The 25,530-nt window shown below is 40.0% G+C and overlaps 1 protein-coding gene across 17 annotated transcripts in view; it reads right to left on the minus strand.

Annotated features, from left to right (window-relative positions):
- Window positions 1–506: 506 nt before the first annotated feature.
- CYLD (CYLD lysine 63 deubiquitinase) overlaps window positions 507–25,530 on the minus strand; it is a 69,147-nt gene continuing 44,123 nt past the window's right edge. For all 17 annotated transcript variants that reach the window (XM_082711320.1, XM_082711326.1, XM_082711328.1 and 14 more), the window contains 11 exons: window positions 22,278–22,657; window positions 21,250–21,415; window positions 19,427–19,568; window positions 18,082–18,204; window positions 15,884–15,975; window positions 14,921–14,987; window positions 9,884–10,016; window positions 8,862–8,970; window positions 7,672–7,790; window positions 7,167–7,383; window positions 507–5,805 (listed from right to left, as the gene is read on the minus strand). In XM_082711320.1, the coding sequence (XP_082567446.1) occupies window positions 5,621–5,805; window positions 7,167–7,383; window positions 7,672–7,790; window positions 8,862–8,970; window positions 9,884–10,016; window positions 14,921–14,987; window positions 15,884–15,975; window positions 18,082–18,204; window positions 19,427–19,568; window positions 21,250–21,415; window positions 22,278–22,657 (1,733 nt within the window). In that variant the 3' untranslated portion in view covers window positions 507–5,620. The remainder of the gene's footprint in view (window positions 5,806–7,166; window positions 7,384–7,671; window positions 7,791–8,861; window positions 8,971–9,883; window positions 10,017–14,920; window positions 14,988–15,883; window positions 15,976–18,081; window positions 18,205–19,426; window positions 19,569–21,249; window positions 21,416–22,277; window positions 22,658–25,530) is intronic.

Genomic DNA, 25,530 nt, shown 5'->3' on the forward strand with positions numbered 1-25,530 from the left:
CAAGGAATTCTTGAGGAAGCCTTGTTCTAGAAGATGAGTGTCAGCCCGCGTCACAACCTGTGATCACTTCTCTGGGTCAGAGAGGACAGCAGAGTGTTGAATGGTCTCCTTGGCAGCTGTGGGGGACGAGGACACACTATTCTAGTCAACAGCTTTGTGCCCATGCTTAGAGACGACGAGGCTCAGGAGGGCAACTGCTAGTTGGAGTGCTTTAGAGACTGGTGGAACTCAGCCCTCATCAGGGCCAGAGCTCAGAAATGCCCAGTTACTTCAAGAGGCTACTGGGGACCGTGATGCCAGGAGGCAACCCACTGGCACATGGCCCAGAGCAGGAAAAGTCTGTGAGGTTTTCTAGAACGGCCATATGAGGGCAGAGGCTGCACTTCCAGGTACAGCTTCTCCCCCCAAAGGGGGCATCCGCCTGGCAGCGGCAACAACATAAGAGGCTGTACACAATCCCGGTTTCCCGTAACCCAAAACCCTTCCCCAAAGAAATCGAGGAAAAGGAACCATAAAAATTTAATTTTAATGATACAGAAATAATATATAGTACATTTCTTTCCACAGCAGCACTTCATTCATCTCTAAAAAATTTAACAAAATTAAGGCTAAATCAGAGCAATCTGATAGTAAAGGGATATTTTATGGGGTGTTATTTTTTAAAGAATATCTTCATAAATACAGCATGTTCCTTAGACAAAAAAAAAAAATGCTGAACAAGACACCAGATATGCAAAATGCAGTACAAAATGTGCTCCTTTACACCAAATTCATGAATAACCACAACTTCCCTGGGAAGTTTCAAATGGGATAAAAAAAAAAATAAAGTGAACGTTTGTGACAGAACATTGGACTCTCTGGAGTTAAAATTCGACAGTACTATAGGCCATTTCACAAAACAAAACCAAGAACGGCGGAGTCTCCAACATTCTCTCTCCAGAAAAAAGCACAAAACAGGAGCGGACAGTGTTAGGACTGTAAGAGAGAGGGGAGGTGTGTGGTCCCTGGGAGGAGCACCCCCGTCACTGGCCTCTGCCCTCCCCAACCCTCCCCCACCGGCGTCTGTGAGCAAATGAGAGGCTCTGACAGGTGAGCAAATGAACATGGTCCAGCCTGAGGGTCAGGAAATCAAGCCGGGCTCCCGAGTGACCGCCCGCAACGCCGGTGTTCACCAGCATCGGGGAGAAGGAATGGCTCCTTCCCCTGCATTTCCTTCCCCTGCCTTCGGCCACGTTTGCTGGCCGCTGCTCAGCAGTGCTCCCTGACTCAAGAGAGACCCTGCCGCTGGCCCAGGATGTACAGTAAGATGAAGCATCCTTTCTTCTCTTTTCTCTCCAGTGAGACTTTTGGAAGGAGCACAGACAAGTGCAAGGGAAATCCCCTGCAGGGAGCCTCGCCCTAGACAAGCCTAGTCTCTGACAAGTGACAAGGACCCCAGGAGGCACGCAGAGACCAGGCCTTGCCTTCTCGTGGTGCCCCATGCACCACATTGGCTTGGAACGGGTGACCTTCCGTTGTCCTGCAGCCTCCACCCTCCCGTGGGCACGCTGGTTTCCATTTGAATACGCTCTCCTCCTCCACGCCCCCAGCATGCCTTGGGGGACTCAAGTATTATTTTCATTGACGGGGAACCGTGGGTGTGCTGTTAGCATCACTAACTCCCAGGGAAGGAGATCTTATTTTTAATTTGAAACATTATACTCCACCTACTTTAACACGGACATTTTGCTTCATGATAAGAGGACTTTTACCCCAGAGAAAAAATCTTCTCATATAACGTTCAAATTTTCATCAAGTCGCAGATAGTACGAAATAATGTTTTAATTTTGCACAGGAGTTTTGTTTTTCCATTTCTTTGGTACCCACAGAGAGCCTCAGTTTCCCCTAAAGAAATAAAATGGAAGACAAACATCCACGTAAATAATATCAAATATCCCCTTAAGATGTGTGTGTGTTCCAAAGACTGCTAAACCTTCTAGGAAACAGTAGGTTGAGGTATATATATATACTCAAATGTATCTCTTATATAAATTCATACGTAAACACAGATAAACAATGTGATAAACATCTAATTACCCACATTTATGTAAAATAATGAATACAACATTACACAACCACACAGCCACATAAAAGCTATTTTTGAGATCTTTTAGCTCAGTAGTTTTCAAATCTGGCTGGTCATCGGGCTCACCTGGTGGAGCCTTTACTCACAACCCCCCTAGACACCACTCCTGAAGAGTCCGATCCAGCGGGTAGGGCCTGGGACCCAGAAGTTTGTAATTTTTTCCATAAAATGTGATAGTCCAACCTCCTTGTTATACAGAGGACACGAAGATCCAAAGTAGGGAAGCAGTCGTCTAAGGCTAACAGAGCAAGAGCCAGAGAAAGGGGTGGCCCCGGATCACTTCTTTTTCTGTTACTGAGTCCCAGACATGGCGTCCTTACACTGAAGCAACCAGGAGTAGGAACCTTGTAGTCAGAAGTAGGTGCTAAGCTGTTCGAAGGCAGGGATGCTGTCTCCTATCCCTTCTGGCACAGTTCTCAGTAATAAATGTCCACTAAGTACTCACTGGCGGGCAGCTGCTTAGCTAAGGCCTAATGCTGCATTCTCGGCTCACCTCTCTGTCTCCGACTGGCCGAGCAGGTGCAGCTTAATCTAGCTGGCTCGGGGGAGTAAAGCCTGAACTTAAGAAGACACCAAGTTCAAACAACAGGACTCAGCATGATGATACAAGTTGCATAAATTAATTACTATGCCTTTCTCTTGTTACTGAATTATGGGTTAGATGAAAAGATAAATGAATCCAAGGGACAGAAAGAAGCCATTCACCTACGATGCTTTGGCAAATACGAATTACAAAAATCCTCAACTATTCTAAGGAGGTCATCCTTAGCAATTCTAACAACTATATGTCACTGACTTCTGTTACTGTTTCTCTTGGCTTTCCATGTGTTTTCTCAGTCTTACAAAACATTCTTTCAGGGATGGAGTCAAACTGTAACTCCTTTATAAAGCTGCTTCTGAGGGACAAACACACTTAGCCTCTACCTCACGCCAGCGTTCCTCTCCCTCCCCCCTCCCTCCATCTCCCTCTCTTCCCCCTTAAGCCTGCACGCGCATGCGTGCCCACACGCGCGCACACGCGCACACACACACACACATACACACACACTTATAAGTGTGAATTTAGTTGGGAGGTGGGCGAACAGGACTTGTTACATTTTCTATTTGTAGCTATGAAGCATAAACCATGTTATAAATAATTCTACTCTATTGCTCTCTAGATTTTAGATAGGATTTGGAAAAAGGCATAACCAAAACATTTTAGAAGCCAACAGGAAAATATTAAAGGAAATTTAAGGCTAAAAATTAAATAAATCACCAGGTACATGAGCCACCAGTGCCATACAGGTGCCAGTCCTGAGGATACCCACTTGCCACATGGGCTCTGCTGAGACAGGGACGAGGAGGGGACCACCCAGAAGGACCATCCAGGGCCAGGGGAAGAGCCTCGCCCCTGCACAGAGAACACCACGCCGGGCCCCAGCTTCCCCTTACTGAGTGCTCCCTCCCCCAGGTAACAGTGAAAGGACAGAAGATTCCACTTGAAGGAGATCTTAGAAATCATTAATGGATGCGGCCCCTCCCCCAGGAAAGAGCCACCACATCCTGGGGGAAACCCCGTGCGCGCATCCAGATGAGTCTTCTTCAAGCCTTCTGCCACAAGAGGCTGGGCAGGACAGACCTTGAACGTGTGTTTTGTTTCAAAGAAAAGGAACTTTCTCTTTTTTAACTGTTAAATCCATTCTTACCTAGACAGAGATTCCTGGCCATTCCTCCAGATAATTTTTTTTAAATCACATTGATAAGCTCATTCATCCATTTATTCACTCAACACCACCTTACTGAGGGGTGATCCGTCTTACAGAAGGTCAGAGCCGGAAGAGACCTCAGATTTCGTGCTCCCCAGGCCCCTCCCTTGTTTCCCAAGGAGGACAGGAGAGGTGCCGGCCACATTGGCCTGGGTTCCGCACCCCCGACTCCTGACCCAGTACCCACCTCCCAGCCCCACTCCAGCATTCAGCAAAACCTCCTGCAAAATTTATGTGCTTTTTCATTTCAAAAATGAAAAAATTACAAGATGAAAGAAAGGGTTTTTGTCCCTTACTACAATTTATAAAACTAATAAATATTAGCAAAATGGAATGACAGGACCAAAGGTAAAAGTGACTTAAAAGAAACTAACTGCGGGGTTTGGAAAGACTCTTTCTACTTTCATTTGACACTAAATGATTTAGGAAGTCATATGCTATATACACATGACAACTCTTCTGTCTTTCTGCGTGGTTAGGAAGTCTTTCCAGAAGGACAACAATACCACAAAAGGACACTCAGAGAAAACACAGACCACAGCACGTTCCATGGCACGGACGTTTACAATCTGCAGTTCTAGTCTACAACATCCACTTGTGCTCTAGACACATGCCGTGGACATGAGCTAAGAACACATCCATGTTCTACGTATTTCACCAGGAGGACAACGAAGCTGCGGCAAACATTTCAGTAACTTATCGGACCCATAACTGCCATGACCTCCCGCAAAAATCAAGCCGGATTCAGTGAGCAGACTGGCCGACCTCGCTTACGTTCTGGACAGTCCTCCTCACAACAGGAGAGGTTTAGAAAGCCAATACATCTCTTCAGGGAGATTTTCATGAGTTTTCCAGATTCAAATTTATTTTCTGATGAGCAATATATTTGTGTAGAAATCTATTTATCACCCCGACCCTTTCATTAAATTCATTGTGCCCTGTTCCATAAAATAGTTAGAGAGCCTTAACAACAACAACCAAACAACAACGACAACAACAACAACCAAACTTCTCAGCTGACAGTTACTGGTGTGAATGAAGAGCTTCAATTGCTGTATATTCAAATCCCCCAGGAAAATTACATCAAAAATAGACGTTTTATGACAAAAATCACTGAGATGCCTCAAAACCAGAACAAATAGAAAACACCACCATTAAAGGGATGGAAGTACTCTTCTGGCCACTATTTGGCAGAGACACAGGAGCTCAGCGGGGTATGTGCATGCGGGACTCAGCACTATTTAAGAGAGAATTAACAAATCAAACTCGGCACAATTATCTTAACTGGTATGAAAGCAGACTCTTAATAAAGCCAACATATTTCTTCCTCAAGGCAACCAATAGCTAAAAGGGAAAATGATTTCATATTCTTGGTCCATAAAGAAGACACATTTATTTACATCCTCAATGGACTAAAAGGTTTTAAACTGTCACAATTAAAATTTTATGCTTCCAAAAATATTGTAGGATCGATGCACTTAACTTAAAGCTTCAGGTGTTAATAACTTCAGTTAGACTTCTTAAAAAACCAACACAAACATACTTTCTAGAGTGCAAAATGCTTCTTATTAAATACTTCGGTAACACAAAAGCAATGGGTTTTTTTAAACACAGGACTCCTTTTCGGCAGGATCACCACCACAAAGACATCCATTGCCGGCAATGGACGCGGAACAAAACCGCCAGCTCGGGGCAAATGAGAGCGGACCACCGCGCCTCCAGCCGCCGCCCCTGCCCAGCTGCCCCATTACTTGTACAGACTCATGGTCGGGCTCTGGTACATGCACATGTACGCATCACAGAGAAGTCTTCGTGCGCAGCCTTGGATCCTTCTGGAGTCCAGGGAGTGCAGGTCCTCGGGAGACATTTTCAGGTACTCCCCCACTTCTGGGCACGGGGTGACTTGAGGAATGTTGAAGCCGTTCTGGCCGCCTGAGGAAAAGAGGAAGAACCCTATTTAGGGCAGGCGAGTTCTAAGCCCCTTGGCCGCCCTGACCTACCAAAGTGATTTTACAACTCTAAATTTAGCGGAGGCTGCCTTCCAAGATCTGAAGGACCGTATTTTACTTCTGATTCCTAGAAGTTCAAGGGTCCTTTTAAGTCTTAGTGTTCTCACTTCTTGGTTTCTGAAAGGATCCTGGGGCCAATGGAATAAAATTAGTAAAAGGAAGCATATCCTGAGTGAAGTCCAAAACCTACTTTATCGGCTTCTCTGCATTTAGTGAGGGAATAGCGTTCCATATAGGTAATCACACAACAACCAACTCCGCACGGCCCGTGTCCCTTCCCAGACAGAAGGACCCAGCCGCTCCACCATGAGATCATCAGGTTTAGGGCACATGTAGCAAAATGAATGATATGTCACGTCCCTAAATTTTAAATACGTATTTGTGCCAGGCTCGCAAGGCTTTGTTTCTCACACATCATCAGACTGAAGGAGGATGCTGGGGTGGTTTTAGGGGCTCCCAGAAAGGCTCTCCCAGCCTGGCCTCTCAAAGGCTTTTCCAAATGTCTGACCCCTGGATGCTGTCCAGCTATGCGAGAGCCCCTGTTCCTGCACACGCGCTTATTAGGTGCTTGTTAAATTATGCCGAAGCATGCTCGAACACGGCCGAGAAGATGCAGCACCCTCCCCATTTCGGGAAGAAACATTACATGCGTAACAGGCTTATTTTTCCAAAGAAGAAATTAATTTCTATTCTTTGCTTCATCGTTTAGAAGACAACACAGCAGCTATGGTGGGTATGGACAAGGAGAGGAGCCCGAGAGTAAAAGGAGACGAAGCTGAAAGGAAAACCTCTCAGCACTAAAATAAGTAGTTTAGGATTCTTACTTTAATAAAAACCACGTGTGTCAAAATATCACAATGCGATTATTCCTCAATTCAGTGACAGGGCCACATATGCATTTCAAGATAGAAAGACTCCCGCACCAGCATACTCCTGAGAGGCTTTCCACAGACACTATTCTATCACTCAGAACAGACTATGCTCTATGAGCTCTATCCCACTACAAACTAAAACGGTGCCACACGTAGAAGAGAAATTCTTACAGTACCATCCTGGGTGCGCCTGGGTGGCTCAGTCGGTTAAGCATCTGCCTGCAGCTCAGGTCATGGTCGCAGGTCCTTGGATTGAGCCCTGGGTCAGGTTCCCTGCTCAGCGGGCAGTCTGCATCCCCCTTTCCCCCTGCCGCTCCCCTCGCTGGTGCTCTCCCTTTCTCTCTCTTCTTTTATCTCCCAAATAAGTAAGTAAAATCTTAAAAAGGAAATAAATAAAAATAAAATAAAATACCATCCCGATCAGCCATGCTGTCAAAGAAGAGCCAGGCCGAGTCGTCCTTCCCGTACTTCACAAAGGCGACATAGTGGCTCGTCTCTATGCAGAGAACGGCAAACAATTCCATCTTCTGGCAGGGGATGCAGCCGTGCCTCCAGTCCCAGTCAGGTAAATCTTTGGGAAGTGACACCGGGTTATATTTGTGGTTTAGTCTCTTGGGGTGAAGGTGAACCTGAGATGGACCATGAAGAGAATGTCACTGGTGAGCCAGACTCAGTGTCTCCAGCAGATGGGCTCCACCTCCTCTAACTGAACTCAACCCTATAAACGGCAACCAAGTACTTCTCAACAGCCCCCCCCCCCGGGGAATCAGAAGACACATGAGCCACACCTCTTGATTATGAAGCCACACCTCTTGATTAATCATGGTTTTGAAAACTCTCCAAAACCTGAAATGTTTCCAACTACCAGTAACTTCCTGTTTAAGGAGAAAACTTCCATTCAGGGACATCAAACTTACTTGAGTGTTGCAGGTTTTACAGAACTGCTTGATGTTTCCGGCGGAGATGTCAGGGTCGTCGTAACACTCTCTACACTCATACATGGCGAGCCCCCCACATATCCGGCACTGCCTGGGGGCTGAAATGGCAGGGGTGGGAGAGAGGTTACGGGGCCTCTAAACATGCATTCTTCCATTAAAAAAATTAAAAGGAAAAGGTAAGTTTCATTGAGGACTTAGACTCAACAAGTCCACCGCTGTCTGTCCCCATAAATGTTATGCTGTATTTCCATGGACTCAGGATATCTTTAAAAGACATTTTCTATGATCAAGTGACAGTTGGTTTTTTGTTTTGTTTTGTGTTTTAAGACTTATTTGAGAGAGAGAGAGTGTGCAACTGAGAGGGAGCAGGGACAGAGGCAGGGAGAAGGAGAAGCAGGCTTCCCACTGAGCAGGGAGCCTGATTCGAGGTGTAGGGCTCAGTCCCAGGACCCTGGGATCATGACCTGCACTGAAGGCAGCCACTTAACCAAATGAGCCACCCAGGTGCTCAATTGTTTAAAAACGGTGATAAGTGACAGTTTTTTAAAAACACTGTATTCTAGAATGTTTTCACACAATTATGAACTGTGTGAAAACATCTGATAAAAATTCAAAGAATCAAAAAAACATAAAGAAGAAAACTGTAAGCAGCTACAATTTCAGTTAGCAAGAGATAACCACTGTCACAACATTGTGAATTTTCTCCAGTAATTTTATATCTGCAGATTTATGTAACCCTGTGTGTGTGTGTGTACATGTGCGTTGGGGGGGTGGTCCTCTTATAGAAAGCACCGACCTCCCTTTTCACTTAATATTATGTCATAACTACCTCCATGCTGTCTGGTCTTCACAAACATGAAGTTTAACAGCAGTGCTTTCATTGCATAGATACACCATAATTCATTTAACTACTCTTCTCTCAAATAACTTGTTCCTAATTTCTTCATCATGTGACAATAATTACATTTGCATATAGAATATTGACTTGCATCTCTGATTACTTTCTTGGAACACCTAGAACTGGAAGTACTAGCTTAGTGTTTCTAGGCTCTTCAGATACTGAATTGCCTCTTAGAAGAACCGCATCCTGTTAGACTCTGACTCATAATTAATGAGACTGGCCTATTTGCGAAAAATAAACAAAACAAACTGAAAAATCTTATACTTACTGTCCTCAAGTAAATCTGTTATATTTAACTCCAGAGAAGGGAAAATTTTTTTAAACAGTTTAAAATCTTTTCCAAATCGAGGCATCTGAATAATCAGACATGACGGTGCCTAAAAACAAAATGAACGTATTTTTAGAATCGAAGAGCTGAAAAAAAATTTCCCTATGAAACCAAAGCAGTCCTGGTCATCATGCCAAGTAGTGGTTCTGCCGTAACATGGATGGCCTGTACATGGGATCCAAACATGAATGCGATGGCCAGAGCACCACTGAGCCACAAGTTCTCAAGTGGTCCAGGATCCGTTACATGGACACCCAGAGGTCGGGCAGGTCAGCAACCCTGGGGCTCTAACAATATGATGACATTCTAGAGTAATACTCCACTGTGGGTTTATATTTAAAATAAACATTTTAGAAAAATTGTTTTGGCAAGTATAATAAAGAAACTGTGGTCACCCAAGGACACAATTCCTTCTATTTCAACAAATAACTGTAGCTGTTAAAAGCTTTACCAGAACATTCTTTCAGAAATAAATTCAATAAAAATAAATCACAAGCATGTACCACTAAGATCATGAAGACACAGAAAACAATAAAAGAAAAATAATTTTTATCACTTGTTCACTAACAAACCAATATAAGTGAATTTATTTTGTCTCTTGTTGAAGGAAAAGTAAACATTCTTTTTTGAGGTTTGGCTAATATGCTTAGGTGAAACGTTAAACTGGGTAAAATGACACTTAAAAAAAAAACACAATTCTTCTTTTCCTTCAAAAACTACTTAAAAGTTTTCAAGTTACAAATTAACTTTATATTTTCTTTGGCACCAAAAATCCAGAAAGTCCAATCTTAATTCTAAGGCATTTTCTACAAGAACACAACTGAAACACTGAACTTTTTTTTTTTAATTTGTGTTTTGTTAACAGTTACTGTGTTCTCAGTAGGGTAAAATTAACAGTTATTAAATCTAGTAGTAGTTTCAAGATTACTAAGCACTGTCCCACAAAATATAATATCACTAACCTCTGCAAATTTCAGGTTACTGTTGATAAAAGACCATTCTAATAACTGCTGAATTGTAGGAACTCCAACTTTCTCATTTTTTTCCATAAAAATCTGATAGAAGTAACAATCTTGTACTTTTTGACCTGCTGATCTAAAAACATGCAGAAAGAAACATATGATTTCTCTATAAAATGCTTCAGTCAGAACATGAAGCTGTCCCAGCAGTATTTGAGGACAGAAAATCCTATGACATTGATGGTGTCCCCAGGTCATTGTGAACAACAGGTGAAAGACAATAATGCAGATTAATTAATTACATGTAAATTGCATAAAACCTTAAAAATGAGTTCTTATCTTAGTTTTCATATCCAAAAGTCCCCTTAGTGGTCAGCAAAAAAATAAAGGAATAACATTTGCAGTGAGAAGCACTGTCCGAACAATAACCAGAAGCTAAAATTGTTTGGTTCAACTTAACTGTCCAAATTTAAAAAGTATTTTTAATCAACAACCCATTAAACTATTGATGAACTGTTCAAAATCTAAAAAGCATTTAGTGCTTGAAACAGGAAAATAAATTCTTATGTCTCTGAATGGGACAGACCCAGTGTTTCACTTCTAAAATGAAGGCCCTGAGTTCTATTAAAGAATGGTCATTGCTTCCCAGCAACTTAAAGCAGAGCTAGGTGTAGAAACCCGGTTTCATATCAACCACTGACTATTCTTTCCATGAAAGCATGCTGTCTCTTTAGACCATCATTCATTTATTCAACAAATACCAAGTAAGCTCCTACTACACGCCCGTCACAGTGTTAGCAATTTACTCACATTGACCTTTTAAATATTTTACAACAGGGGCACCTGGGGTGGCTTGGTCTGTTGGGAGTTCAACTCTTGATTTCGACTCCAGGTCATAGTCTCAGGGTGAGGGATCAAGCTCCATGTCAGGATCAGCACTCAGTATGGAGTCTGCTTGAGCTCCCTCTCCCTGGCCCTTCCCCTGCTCGCACATGTGCTCTCTCTCCTCTTTAAATAAATGAAATCTTAAATTAACTAACTAACTAATTACTTTACTACAGATTGTCATTAATCTTTAAAAAATTAACTCTAACAAAAGGACTGATAATTTACTATTTACCTTTTCAGCAGAGTTTCTGGGTATACAATCAACCTATTTACAGCTAGATTTCAAGATTTTTATAGAAATTTATTAACATAGTGTTCATAATGGAACAGCTGTTCAGAGACCAACCTTCAGAAGCCCTCAGCTTTCCAAAGCAACTTATCTCCTGAAATAAACAAAACTTACTTGTTAACAAAGCCAGGAGATTCACAAAAATCCACAACAAATAAAAACAAATGATAATCAAAAAACCTGAAGATTATGCTAGATCAATATTTTACTTGGTTGTTGATGACTGTAAAAGACCAGCATTTTTCTGTGAAAGCCAGAAGCATTAAAAAAAAAAAAAATGCAATAGGTAAAAGGGAAAAAAAATAGGACAGGAAACTAAGAAAGCATAAAGTGGTAGAGGTCAGAAGCTGCAACAATTTGAAATAATAATGGTGGGGGGAAGAGGAATCGTGGCTGACGGGAACCCGGGAGGCAGACATCAAGAGAGGGAGCCAGAAATGAGGAGATGACCAACAGCTTTGTGATACTGAGGCAGACAGATTAGGAGCCTGGTTGGGATGTGGGGGAGGAAAAAAAAACAAGCACCCAAATCTCATTACCACCGTTTTTAGAAGGCTAAAACGCTGGAGTAATTAGCAAGCCATACGCAAGAATTACAACAAAGCTGTAATGGTACAAAACTGTACCAAAGCTGGATGGTACAAAACTGTACAATTTGGATTGCCGTTTTCCACTAGGAAAATCTAAAAGCAAAAGGGTACAAATGCTGCATTGACCCTAAAAGAAAACATATTATCTATGGAGGAGATAAAACCATTCATGGAACTGTATGATAATTGGTCTGTCTACTTTCCTAACACAGACCTTCACGGGTAGCCGCTAAAATTCTTTACCGATTCTGCACCATCTAGCACGGTGGGATAGAATATGCAGGCCATGTTCTACAATGAGAGGCATTCAGTAACACTGCCTGCACCTTTGCTTCTTTCTGCCGATTTTATTTCCTTCTTTTGCTTGGAATTTTTCTTTCTTTGCCTCCGTGCACTATCCTCTTACCAGTGGCTATGACTTCAGTTTCACCTTCTCTTTAACACCCCACAGGAACCATCATTGCCAGTACTACTGTTTTGGTTTTTGAATATGGAGGCTTAATTAACCTACATTTCTGACCTTAAATCTTCTTTGTTTCTAGAGACTACTCCTTTGTTCTAAATGCAGCTTTGTCTTTCTAAAGTACTGTCTGTAGTAAGTGTCTGAGTTAGGTGATTTAGTCCTGGTTCTTCCTGCTCAGGATTCCTGTGCACCTTTCTTCTTAGAACTTAAGTCTGCCAAAAATTCTGGAAATTTTTCGGCTATCATCTATCAAAATATTGCTTCTTCCCCATTCTCTCTAATGTCTCCTAGAACTGCATTTAGAATCTGTCTTCCACATCTCTTACCCTCTCTTGTTTTCCATCTTCTTTCCCTTGGGGCTACATTCCAAGTACTTTCCTCAGATCTACCTTCCAAACGAGCAATTCTCTCTTCAGCTGTACATACTGCATCCAGTGACACACCCCCTCCCAGCCAGAAAGCATTTATACAGACATAGACACTTTTAATTGCTGGGAATTCTATTTTCGTTTATTTGATTTTGTTTGTTATCAAATCCGCATTTATCCTCCCAGGTGGCTACATCCTTCGTCTCGTCAGTCCTATAAGACTTCTGCGCAGTCTCTCAGACTGTTCCACTATTTCGGAGTTCACCGTACTCCTCTCCCTAATTGTTACATCAGCAGACTCTCCCTCAGAAAGAAAGCTTGTGCAGGTAAAGAATGATACTTGGGAAAGAAAAGCTAATGTCCGAAGTATCTTTTTATATCTTCTTATAATCTTTAAAGGAGTGCCTCCCCTTACAAAGAGGCCACTGAAAGGGGAGGGGAGCGGTGACCCCTCCAAGGGGTGGCGGAACTTCCCATAACCCTCTCCAAACCCATCAAGACCTTCAAGCACCGAGACGCACTCCTACATGTATCCAGCCCTCCTCACCCCCTGAGATTCACAGCTATTTTCATCTTGTTATTACTGAGAGTCTATGACATTCTCAAAGGGTGTTGGGCTACGGGGGGGGGGGGGGGATAAAGACAATTGTTTTCATCATCTGAAATTTAACTCTTCCAGAGGAAAACAAAAATGACTTTTTTCTCCCAAACAGCCTGTGACATTTCCCACATCATATATTAAACACAGCTTTCTTTCCTCATTTGTGTCTAAAAGCTGACTTATACTGAGATTCTATTTTTGAGCTCCCTATTCAGGTCTATTGGTCTACTTTTATATAGTATCACACTGTTTAATGTCTATTGCTTTGCCTTATAGCTTATAATAGAATTCTTTTTTTAAAAAAACTTCCAAACTTCAGTGTTTTCATCCATTTCATCCTGTAAAGAACCCTAAAATCACTTCACTGAGTTCAAAAAAAAAAAGTTAAGATTCTGTTTAGGTACAAATGACTCTGTAAAAAATTAACGCCTCAAAGTAATTTACTATTCCTACCTGGAACACAATCTTTCTCACTAATTAATCAAATCACCTTTGAGCTCTGGGCAAGTCTTTTAAAAAAAACCCATCTCAATAAAATTGATTTCTTGGCATTTTAAACTTCCATGAAGTATGAAAGCATCTCTTTTTCATATTTGCTAGAAGGTATACAGAAATGCTATTGATTTCTCCATGATTATTGTCTACACAGTCAAATTACAAATTCTTATGTTAATTCCAGTAGTTTCTGAACAATTCTCTAGGATTTTCTAAATGTACATATATCTATTCTCTATCCAAAGATGGCAATAGCTACGTATTCTTGATGTTTATGCATTACGTCTTCTTTCATTAATTAAAACTTCCAAACAATACCAAACTGTAACTGTGGCACTATCCTCCTTTCCCCCCGTCCTATCCACTGGCATCAAACAATATCACCTACAACACAAAGACGTGTAAGAGTATTTGTCTGTGACCAGCTCTTAGGACGTAAAGAGTAAATCAGCAAGATTTTCAACAGAGGAACCCAAGCTGAAGTATAAAACGGTCCAGCATTTAGACTGCGAACGTTAAACCATCTGGAAAATTCATCCATTTAGACTATCTCGCTAACAACTTCAGTACATTAGATTAGAGACTTTCATTCAAAATGGAGGAGGAAAAAAAGGCTAAGTCACAAAACTGGGAACATGAGAGCTAATATGAGGCTAAGCTAATTCTCTAAGGGACAGATCATCAAAAACAGCATTCTCATGGTATTTGACTGGGCTAGAATAAGATTCTCTCTCTCTCTCCCTCTTTTTTTTTTTTTTAAGATTAATCTATCCACTTTAGAGAGAGAGAGAGAGAGAGTAAGCTGAGCAGGGGAGGTGTGGGGGTGCAGATGGCGATAATCTCAGGCAGACTCCCCACTTCCCCACTGAGTGCAGAGCCAGACACCCGGGCTCTATCCCAGAACCCTGCGATCATCCCCTGAGCTGAAATCAAGAATTGGACGTTCAACAGACTGAGCCACACATGCACTCCTAGAATAAGATTCTCTTAGAATCTTAATATCCCTTAGAATCTTTCATTAATTAAATTACAAAAATATTTAGGTACAGTTTTGTAAGAAAATGATTTGTAATAATATTGATTACCAGGGTTAAAATTAAAAGCACAAATTTACACTGGATTTACTCTTCCAGTTAAGTATGATACTATGGGGAGGACAATAATTAAATTAATTAATTACATAATTAAATAGTTAAATTAATTTGCATTGTAGGAACCTAGCATATTAAGATTCCTAAACAAATACAATATTACATAATCACTAAAGAAATCATTTCTATGGAATGATGGCAGAGAAAATGAAGATCGCCTATTTTCCAATGCTTCTGTAACAATTTAAAAGTTACCTTATTTTTAGCAATGGCTCTACCCTTAAAATATGATGAAACAGGATATTCAAGAATTCTTCAGGATCTAGGAGAAAATAAAAAAATAAGTCACAGACAAAATGTTTAAATCATTCCATTTTTATTTATAACACTTATATTCTGATTCTAAATTCACTTTCATAATTGATACTTTTTCAATTAAAAGCATATCTCAAGTTTCCCTCCCTAATGAAAACTATAAAGGATATTTAATAGTTATGACAAAGTAGGACAGTCCAATTTTGTTATTAAAAACTTTACTGTGTATGAAAAGGTATAATAATTTGTGTATAATGAAATAATTCTAATTTCTTCTGGCGGTTAAGTAGAATAAAACTGGAAATATAATCTTGTTTCTTCCTGTTATTTGAATGAGTACCAAGTCTCTACACATCATAGCTGGTTACAATAGGCAGCTAACACGTTCACAGTCAGGAGCTGAATCTCCGAGAAAATCCATTAGCGAAGAATAGATTAAAACATGGTCTCTGACCATAAACCTAATTTTAGTTTGCTGTGTTAATGCCCTTTATAACAAGGAAAGCTAACTGGAAAAATGGGGATGAACCCTACGCAACCCAAGTGAATACCACTGCTGGAAGGAAAGACAAAAACTATTTATGAATTCAATGTACTACAACTAGACAGCTTCTCAAAGGGGGTCATTTTCCCATACATCGCTCACTTTTAGAAGAGATAAAGCATTTACAAAAAGGGGGCAAAACTATCCATTACACAGAAACTAATATTACACTGCATGTTAACTAACTGGAATTTAATTAAAAACTTTAAAAAAGAACTTAAAAAAATTGTACTTCACACAGAAAGGAATTTTTAGTTTAAAATAAAATCCCCAAAACCACATAGATATACATTTCCGCCAATAATTAAGTATATGCTTTCAAGTTACTTTTATTGCATATCCTATAAATTAAGAGCCACCTTTTTCTTCGGAGGTAAATCCTGATGCAGCCTCAACTTTTTCAAGTATTTTCCTCAGTTTCATAATCTTTGTTGCACACACATATCCATATCTAAGTTAGTAAAAAACAATTAATTAATACTGGCATATATATTAAATTAGTATAACCCATTTTGATAATCACACAGTTCTTATATAATTTCAATATGTCATAGATAAACTCTTAGGCTAGACAATTATTCTCAAAATCACAGTTAAAGGCTGCTTCTTGAGGTATGTAAATTAAAAATCTAGCACCAGAATAACTCCAGACATTACCATGCCTGACTAGCAGCTATCATACACTAATGTAAGAAAAAGCATTTTTAAATTACGATGACTGATCTTCTGGTTTTATTTGCTTAAAGAAATTAAAGCATTTACTTAAAAAAAACAAACTTTGAGAGACAGTCCTTTTAATACCAGACACTGAAAAAGCTGCCAAAGGGAATGGTAAAGGGCCTTGATAAGAAACCAAAAATTGAAAATGTGCAGTCAAGGAGGTCACCATGTGCATGACAGTCTCCCATCTTTATCTGAATACAGGACACGTTCGGTACACTCCACGGGGATCCGACAAAATTCTAATGCTAAAATGCCTTTGGAAGAAAGCTGAGAGGCCAGCACAAGTTTAACAAGAGCAAGTCAAAGCTAGCTGATCGAATATCCATTTTGTATATTGATAATTCATTCACTCGCTAACTCTCTGTAACCAACGTACCCTGAGCATCCGCCACTTCACACAGTAATCTAACCTGTGAGCCACTGGGAATACAAAAATGAATAAGGTGATAAAACAGGGCCTCTGCCTTTGAGGAGCTTGAAAAGAGAAAGCAGAGTCTTCAGTATCAAGTGAAACCAGTCAGCTATACTAGAAAGAGGAACGCTGCAGTCACAGGGAATCTTGATCACAACAAGGCACCTGCCAAGGTCCTTGCTATGGACAGGGTGACAGAGTCTGGTTAAGCATGATTCTTAACTGGCTGGACGACAGCATCCAAATAATGTCTGGACTTAAGATGTTTGGGAAGGAAAGAAGGAAATGGTGTAGAGTTTTGGATTTGATCTGTCCTGGGAGACGAAATGGACAGTAAACTTAAAAATTTGCCTCATAACATAACTGTTGCCAAAATCAAGACTCATAATCATCTTAAAGGGTGAAAACAAGAGCCATTTTCACCATTGCAGAATGTAAAGAGAAGATATAAGGAGGGAGATTTATTCGCTAATAATTTACTTTCTTAGCCATGTTATACAACACGCCACTCTGGATGCCCTTTATTATTCAATCTTCTGCATTTTTGTCTCAAACTCTTAGATCAAACTACTTTTAAATTTTAATTGTTAAATAAGAAAAGGGTCCCAAGATTTAAATTAATATGGACTTTAACTTAGATAGTTTGTTCCCTACATTCCCAAGTGAACAGATTTCCTTTATAGTCTAGGGCCCTAACACTTCATAGTTTAAATTTTATAATGTGACATTATCACACGTCACTACTACCATTTACGAAGTGTCTTTACTAGATGTCTCATCACTTGGGCTTGTACCATCACAAATTGTTTCCTGTGACTAAAGAAAGACATATTTATAATTCATAAACTAAGAAATAACCAAACACAATTTTACAGGATGTGCAGGGAGGCCTAAATATATTCCGGTAACTAAGAAATGTGTTAGTAAAATACATCGGATCTTTTGCTAATACAAGAATACTAAATACCAGCTACTCTGCAAATTAAAATTTTTCTTTGCTCCTTTTTTTTTTTCCCAGATAAAATTAAGAAGCCAGACTAGGCCAGCTGGACCAGAGAGCACAATCACTGTTAAGGTAACTGCTAGAATCAGCTCTAACAGAAGATAAGAGTACCCCGTACTTTGTATCAGCTTTTCTAAACCTACTGCAATTACTAAAATGACTATTCTCTACCAAAATGGTTTTACCACTTTATGGCACACACTATGTGCTACCCTTAACCAGATTTAAGAAATTAAATAAGTAAAGGCAGTAAATGTTAAAAAGTAAAGGCAGCAAAGGGTCAATCATTATACTTCATCAAGAGAACAAATCTGCACCCATTCCTTAAAAATGCAAGCAGGTATAAATTAATTACTACACCAAAAAACAGCAAATGGGACACCATCTAAAGGCAAAATAACTATAGATCTTCTACTTACATTCTCAGAGGATTAACAATTTCTGTCCTCAGTAGCTCCTGAGTTTCACTATAATATTCTACATCATTCTTTTCTTTAGGTCTAAGTAACACAGTGTCCAGAACAGAACTAAAAGCAAACAAGCTGTAAAATAAAAGGAACATTTTTCCTCATGCCATACACGTATTACAGATACTAAGCAGAATACTAAAAAGATACTAAATAGATACTAAAACCATATTTTCTGGGAAACAGAGACTAAAAAGAATGTGGAGAGAAAGCACGCAAAGTCTGGAGAGCAAGGAATGCACAAATTAGTGCTTTCCATTAATACAGGTACCAGAGACACCATTAAGGTTCCCATCATTTAATCATCAGGGTCTAGAGATCCTTCTAAGTTAAAAATACCAGTATTAAGAAAACAAACTATAGATTGACAGTGTTAAAGGGCAAAAACATGCCTCAAGCATATTAAGAGAACTTTTTTGTAAAAGGTTTTGAAAAGGGTCCTACGCATCTGAGTCCAAGATAACAGAGGAGGAAGTTTGAAACTACTTCCCAAGGCATACATACATGCAATATATAACTCACTCCAGATATTATACTCCTCTCCCCACACAGCCCTCTGCAGAGATAGAAGTTTCTTTTAAATGCCAAAATCACTTGTGCCAAAAATCACTTGAGTGACTAACAGCAGTGACTTGCTGAGATCAAAGAAAAAGGAAATTTGGCTAATACAAATTTTTCCTCAGGAAATCTAAAAAGTCTTGTATCAATTCTGTTGGGCTTGTTTTTGTCCACACACCTCAGAGATGTAAAGTATTCTGCCAAAAAGAATGGCCAACCACATTAATTCTTCTCCCCACTTTTAAAATGTTAACACCCCTTACAACGCAGCTGTATGGAGCTGCTCAGTTACACTCAACTGACCGCATACTTGGTTCGATCTCAGTATAAAACTTTCTGCCACATTAAGTCGTTCAACTTTAGAATAAACTACATATATGAGGGCAACTGTGCTTCTACTGAAAATAGTTCTTAAAAATAAATTCTCTTAATCCTCTTCAGTCACATGATTTCCCAGATACCGCCAGGATATCTGTCCCCTGCCCCCCGACCTCCTCACTCAGGGCATTACTTTCATAGTAGTTTTTTGGATACGAGCACAAGAGCATGTTGTAGTTTCTAAAGGGTATTAAGAAGTGTCAATCTCCCTTTCTTTCCTGTTCCCTAGCCACCTGGTTTCCTTACTCAAAGGCACGTAGCAGTTTCTTTCTTTCACGCACAAGCAACAAGCACGCGGCTTACACACGCATCTCTCTGCACCCATGGAATGATACCCCTATTGCATTCATTTGAAACTTACCAGAATAAGGTTGAGTCTAAGTAACAAGAATTGTAATGACCCTGGATACCCTTCTTCTTTCCAATCATTATCTCTAAACCTTCTTTTTCCATTTTGGGTGGGGTATTTTCTTCCACTACTTCACTCAAGTAGCCTCCAAATGCTGCAAACATAAAAATGAAAATGGAAAGTACCCTTTTAACTCTTCCAATAGGTACTCCCATATAGCTCTTCATTGTAAAATACATTTTTGTATTCAGAGGCAAAATTTGTTTCATGACTTAAAACTAAGTAAAAGGTAGGTTTGGGTTCATTGTTCTTCAGCTTGGCTTGCAAAAATGCTATTGTCCACTTCAACCTCACTTCCTCCAGCATTTAAAAAACACTTTAAAATATTAAAGTGGAAGGAAGGCTGCTTCCACAAGGAAGAAAGGCTGCTAAGATGTGTTCTGGCTCAGCCTTTCTCAGAGGCTTCACAACTATTATCCAAAACTGGAGAGGGACAGCATCACCTGTATAAAAAATATCTGCCAAGTAAAATATTTTGTTCCCCAAATATTTTATAATTTGTCTGAGATATTACATTCTCAAGTCAAAAAAGATAACAAAAAAATTTCACAGTCCTGGGGCACCTGGGTAGTTCAGTGGGTTAATGCCTCTGCCTTTGGCTCAGGTCATGGTCTCAGGGTCCTGGGATCGAGCCCCACGTCGGGCTCTCTGCTCAGCAGGGAGCCTGCTTCCCCCTCTCTCTCTCTACCTACCTCTCTGCCTACTTGTGATTGCTTTCTGTCAAATAAATAAATAAAATCTTTAAAAAATATATTTAAAAAATTTCACAGTACTACTTCAACTGTAATGAAAAATGTTTTTCATAAACATGACTTTATGATAGTCTCTTAACTGTCAAGATGCTTCACAACTGGGGCACATGAGTGGCTCAGTGGGTTAAAGCCTCTGCCTTCAGCTCGGGTCATGATCCCAGGGTACTGGGATCAAGCCCCATATCAGGCTTTCTGCTCAGCAGGGAGCCTGCTTCCCCCTCTCTCTCTGCCTCTCTGCCTACTTGTGATCTCTCTCTCTCTCTGACAAAAACAAGAAAAAGCAAAAACAAAACAAACAAACAAAAAAAGATGCTTCACTACTATTATCCAAAACTGGAGAGGGACAGCATCACCTGTCCCTCTGTCATCTGTTAAGAATGATGACGGGATCTGTCCTCTATCAATCAATCTAAAACTACTTCATATAATAATGCTGACTCCTTGGTAAGCGATACTTATTGGTCTACTTAATATTTCAAGAGAGGTCACATTTCAATTTCTACCTCTGTGTATTTAAAAATTAAATGCTGGCAACCAGGGTGCCTGGGTGGCTCAGTCAGTTGAGCATCTGCCTTCGGCTCAGATCATGATCCCAGGCTCCTGGGATTAAGTCGGGCATTAAGGTCCCTGCTCAGCTGGAAGCCTGCTTCTCCCTCTCCCTCTGCCTGCCGCTGCCCCTGCTTGTGCTCTCTCCCTCTCTCTGTCAAATAAATACATAAATAATAAAATATTTTAAAAACATTTTTTAAAATGCTGGCGACAAACAGGAAGAAGAAAATAAGTCCCACTATTTTTCACCTTCCAAATCTCATTTTATTCCTGATACTTTCTTTTCAAAATTCCCCTCTTGGGACAACTGTAACCTTCTTACACACCAAGTAGCAATTTTTACTGATTTACATGCCTGATGAACACAGGCAAGAAATATATTTAAACGCTGTCACTACTCCCTATGGCCAAATGGCCTGAGATCAGTAGCAGGGTCACCCCAGACTGGTAGGTAAAGGAAAGGCACTGGAATACCTAGAGAGTTACAGCGCTCGATCTGATTGGAGACTGGCTGCAGAGACGCAAACCTAGAGTCGGGCCTGCAGCTCTTTAATTTAACAAACAGCGCTTTCTTCAGGGCACAGGTGAAGTACCGAGTGCCCCTGAAGGTTCCATCCGTACAGCCCGCACATTCATCTTCCTGAAAAAGAAATGTTTCAGTAGGTGTTATTCTGCTCCTTACAACAGAGCACACAAGGAAGAAAGGCTGCTAAGATGTGTTTCTGACTCAGCCTTTCTCAGAATCCCCCCATCACGCCTGTCCTTAGAACTCCATCAGGAAAAAGGGATCGACTAACCAGTGCTTCGGCCCACAGCTCATCATTTTAGAAACTAATTCCTTAATCCAGCGTGAAGTCCTCAATGTATTTCCTTCCAAATTGTGTGCTTAAACCTCCCCTCGTTAACTGACTAACCATTTCCACAAGTACTGAAACTAACGAGCAGAGGTGATTTATTTTAACAACTTTCCCCTCCCCAAAAGTAGCATTCACTAGCATGCAAACAAATTTTTTAAGAAATATATTTTATAAATCAAAGTTAAATGTTAAATTATCCCTTCCAGATCATGAAAGGCCAAACGCTTTCCTAATCTCCAAAGGGAAGATCTTTCCCTCTATAAAGATCTCAAAAAAATCTCTAAAAATGGCAATTAATCTTAAAACCAATGATATATAAGAACTGACTGGGGGAGGGAGACTGAGGAAGAAAAGGAAAGCTGATAGCAGACTTGCTTTCCTTACTGTATTCTGTTTAATGTAATGAGCCTAAACACATTAGTCTAAAAATCTGTTTTCATTACTTGAACGTAGATCAACTAACATCAGTAACAAGTGGGTCGGGTGCTTCATGGGTGGCAAAGAAGTCGGGCGACACGGTAATAAAATTTTTCTCTCATGACGTCTTTTTGGACAAAACATTTTGACAAAAAAGCATAATAGGGAGAAAACTACACAAAACGCCAGACAGAGAAGAACTGCAATTTTTAAGTCAAATGAAATTACCAGTTCCAGTCCAGCTAGCACTTCGTTGAGTCCTGGCGGCTGACCAATCCAACGGATTACCCCATAGAAAGGAGGATTCTCTTTAACTTCAGCCAGAGAGCCCACTTCCAGACCATGGGAGTTCCCAGAAGTCATGGCCAAGGGTGGACTCTCCTGGACAGGTGCATTGTTTAACTCTCCCATCACGGACTGAACTGACAGTGAGAGTGGACTGTGGCCAATACTTCCATTGGTATTGGGCATCTTTGTCAGACTGAATGGTAAAGAGTGAAATCTGTTCTCAGTGGATAATGAGTTCATAGAAGGAGGCTGCAGTGGTGGTGAAGCATGTCCAAAGTCTGGAGACACCTCTGTAAGTGATTTTGCAGGGTCCTCAGCAACTATAAAAAATTATTGTTATTTAGAGAAATGCATTGAAGGATATTAAATATGCCCACATCTCTGAAAATTAATACACACGTCCATTTTGACTCTAAAAGGATTCTTGTAAGCATTACACACTTTATCTCTCCAAACAGTGTTCTAAATTTTCCTCTCACCTCCAGATTTTTCTCCCTCAGTAAATGGCACCCAATTGCTCAAACCAAAAAAAATCCATTATTGACTGGCATTAAATAGGTTTTACTCTTCATCCATAATATAATTAAGTTAGAAAACAGTACCAAAAAATAACAAAAAATGAGAAAGATACTTCTAAATAATTAAAGGACCAAAAACAGAAATGATTATGTAAATTTTTAAAATAAAGAAAGAAGCAACAAATGCTTGTGGAACACAGCTAAATTAGTACTTACAAAGGAAATTTATAGACTTCATAGTTTATTTTAGAAAAAAAAAAAGGATATTAATGAACTCAGAATTTAGGAAGTTAGAGGAACAGATTAACCTCCAAAAAAACAGTCAAGAGGAAAGAATAAACACAAAACAGAAATTAATGAAAGAGAAGACAAACATACAGTAAAAAGAATCAAAACCAGATAAATTTACAAAAGCAGGAAATAATTTTAGAGAAAACAAACATACAAAAAGAGAACCAAAGCTAAAAGCTATTTCTTTAAGATAACTAATACAGATACTAATTGGCCACTACAGATCAGAGGTGGACCTCAGGGAATGAATTTATCAATAAGCCATACTGAGATCATCAGTTATCAGAACTTTAAAAAAAAATTAAATTGGACCTGTACTACCTGATATACACAAAAATACTTCTGGGTAGTTTAAAGACAAATGCGAAAGGCAAGACTCTAAGCTTCTGGAAGACCATTTAGAAAAACGTTCTTTATGATTTAGGGCAGAGAAAAATTTCTTGAACATAAATATACAAGCCATAAAGGAAGAGACTGACAAATATGACATTCAAATTGAGCTTATTCATTAAAAGGCAACATAACAAGAATGAGAATATGAGCTGAGCAAGGAGAAAACACTTATAATACATATTTCTGACACAGGATTAAAATTGGACAAAAGACTATCAATCAATACAAAAAAGACCAAAAAAAAAAAAAACCCTAAGAAAAAATGGACAAAGGGCTTGAAAGGCAAATCAGAAGAAGATACCCAAATTACCAACACATCAGTGAAAAGATTCTTGCTCTGAACAGTAAGTAGATAAGAAAAAAAAAGTCAAAAGCAATGTGAGATATTTCAAAAGTTCAAGGTCTTAGAACATTAACTATTGATCAGGATGAAGAGCAAATGATACATTCACACAATGCTGATGGGAGCGTAAACTGGTACAACTACCCTGGGAACAGTGTGGCACGATCTAGTAAAGGAAAGACATGCATATGACATTTCCCAGTGAATCCATTTCTAGGTATACAGTCTTGACACGTGTAACAGCTCTGCTGTTAACAATAGTGGAGCTGTCAATAATAGCAAGAAAATAAAGACAATTCAAATGTCCATCGGTGGTTGACTACAGACATATACTGTGCTATATTTAGACATTTCACAGCAATGAATGAAATGGAATGAAACGCTACACAGTGATGAAAACAAATAAACTATAATCATACAACACTTCTGCGGTGACTCTTTGGAATGTAATATTGAGGGGAAACTACAGCATACGTAGTCTGATTCCTTTATCGGAAGCTCAGAAACATGCACAACTAACAGTATGCTGTTTAGATATACAAACTTATAAGGCTATCATGAAAACCAAGAGAATGATGAACACTAAATTAGACATGACAGAAGCTCAGAGGAGAGTGGGAAGGGAAGGTTCTAGGAAAAGCACCAAGGGAATTTCAAAGGTGATAAGAATGATTTTTTTCTTTAAGTAGGAGCAACTACATGGGTGTTCACTGTACTTCGTACCTTAGTATTCTATATGCCTTACCCATTTAAGATTCTTCAGTAATGATATTCAACACAGGAATGTTTTTTAAGTTTTATTTATTTATTTGAGAGAGAGAGGACGAACAAGCAGGGTGAGCAGGAGGCAGAAGGAGATGGACATGCAGGCTCCCCACAGAACAGGGAGCCCAACATGGGGCTCGGTCCTAAAACCCCAGGATCAGGACCTGAGCCTAAGGATCACTTAATTGACTGAGCCCCCCAGGTGCCCCTTAACATAGGAATTTTAAAAGTTATTCTTTTCTTTCTCAAACCCTCAAGCCCAAAACCCAAATCCATAAAGCATTTGGTTCTATCTCTAAAATATATTTCAAATTCATCCTCTTCTCTTCCCCCTATTGTCTCCCTAATTTAAGCCACCATCATCTTTCACCCTGTAACCAGTGTCTTCCCCGGTCTGACCCTCTTCTTGTCCCTCTCCAAACTATTCACCATACAACTCTAAGATCTAACCTTTTAAGATCTAAAGATCTTCCATGATCTTCTGGCATTCCCCTATTTAAAAGCTTCCAATGGCTTTCCAGAGTTCTTAAAATAAATACTAAATTTCTCACAGAGATCTCTAACTGGATGATCTAGCTCCTACCTACCTGTCCAAATCCCTTTTATACCCCTGTTTTCCTTGCTTACCATGCTGTAGCCACCCCGGCCTCAAGGGCTGTTTCTCACCTCCAGCCTTTCCTATCTCCTATGCCTGGAACGTTCTTCCCAAGCTCTTTCTCTGGCAGGTTGACTCACATCATCCAGATCTCAACCCAAATATCCTTTCCTCAAAGAGACCTCCCCACAGCACTCTGTGGGAGCTGGCTTCCCACCAGATGTGCTGTCCCACCGTGTTCACTTCCTTCACTGCACATACCACCACCAATTCTTACCTTGTCTGTCC

This window comes from Mustela nivalis, assembly GCF_964662115.1.
Source record: "Mustela nivalis genome assembly, chromosome: 18".
Classification (NCBI taxonomy): domain Eukaryota; kingdom Metazoa; phylum Chordata; class Mammalia; order Carnivora; family Mustelidae; genus Mustela; species Mustela nivalis.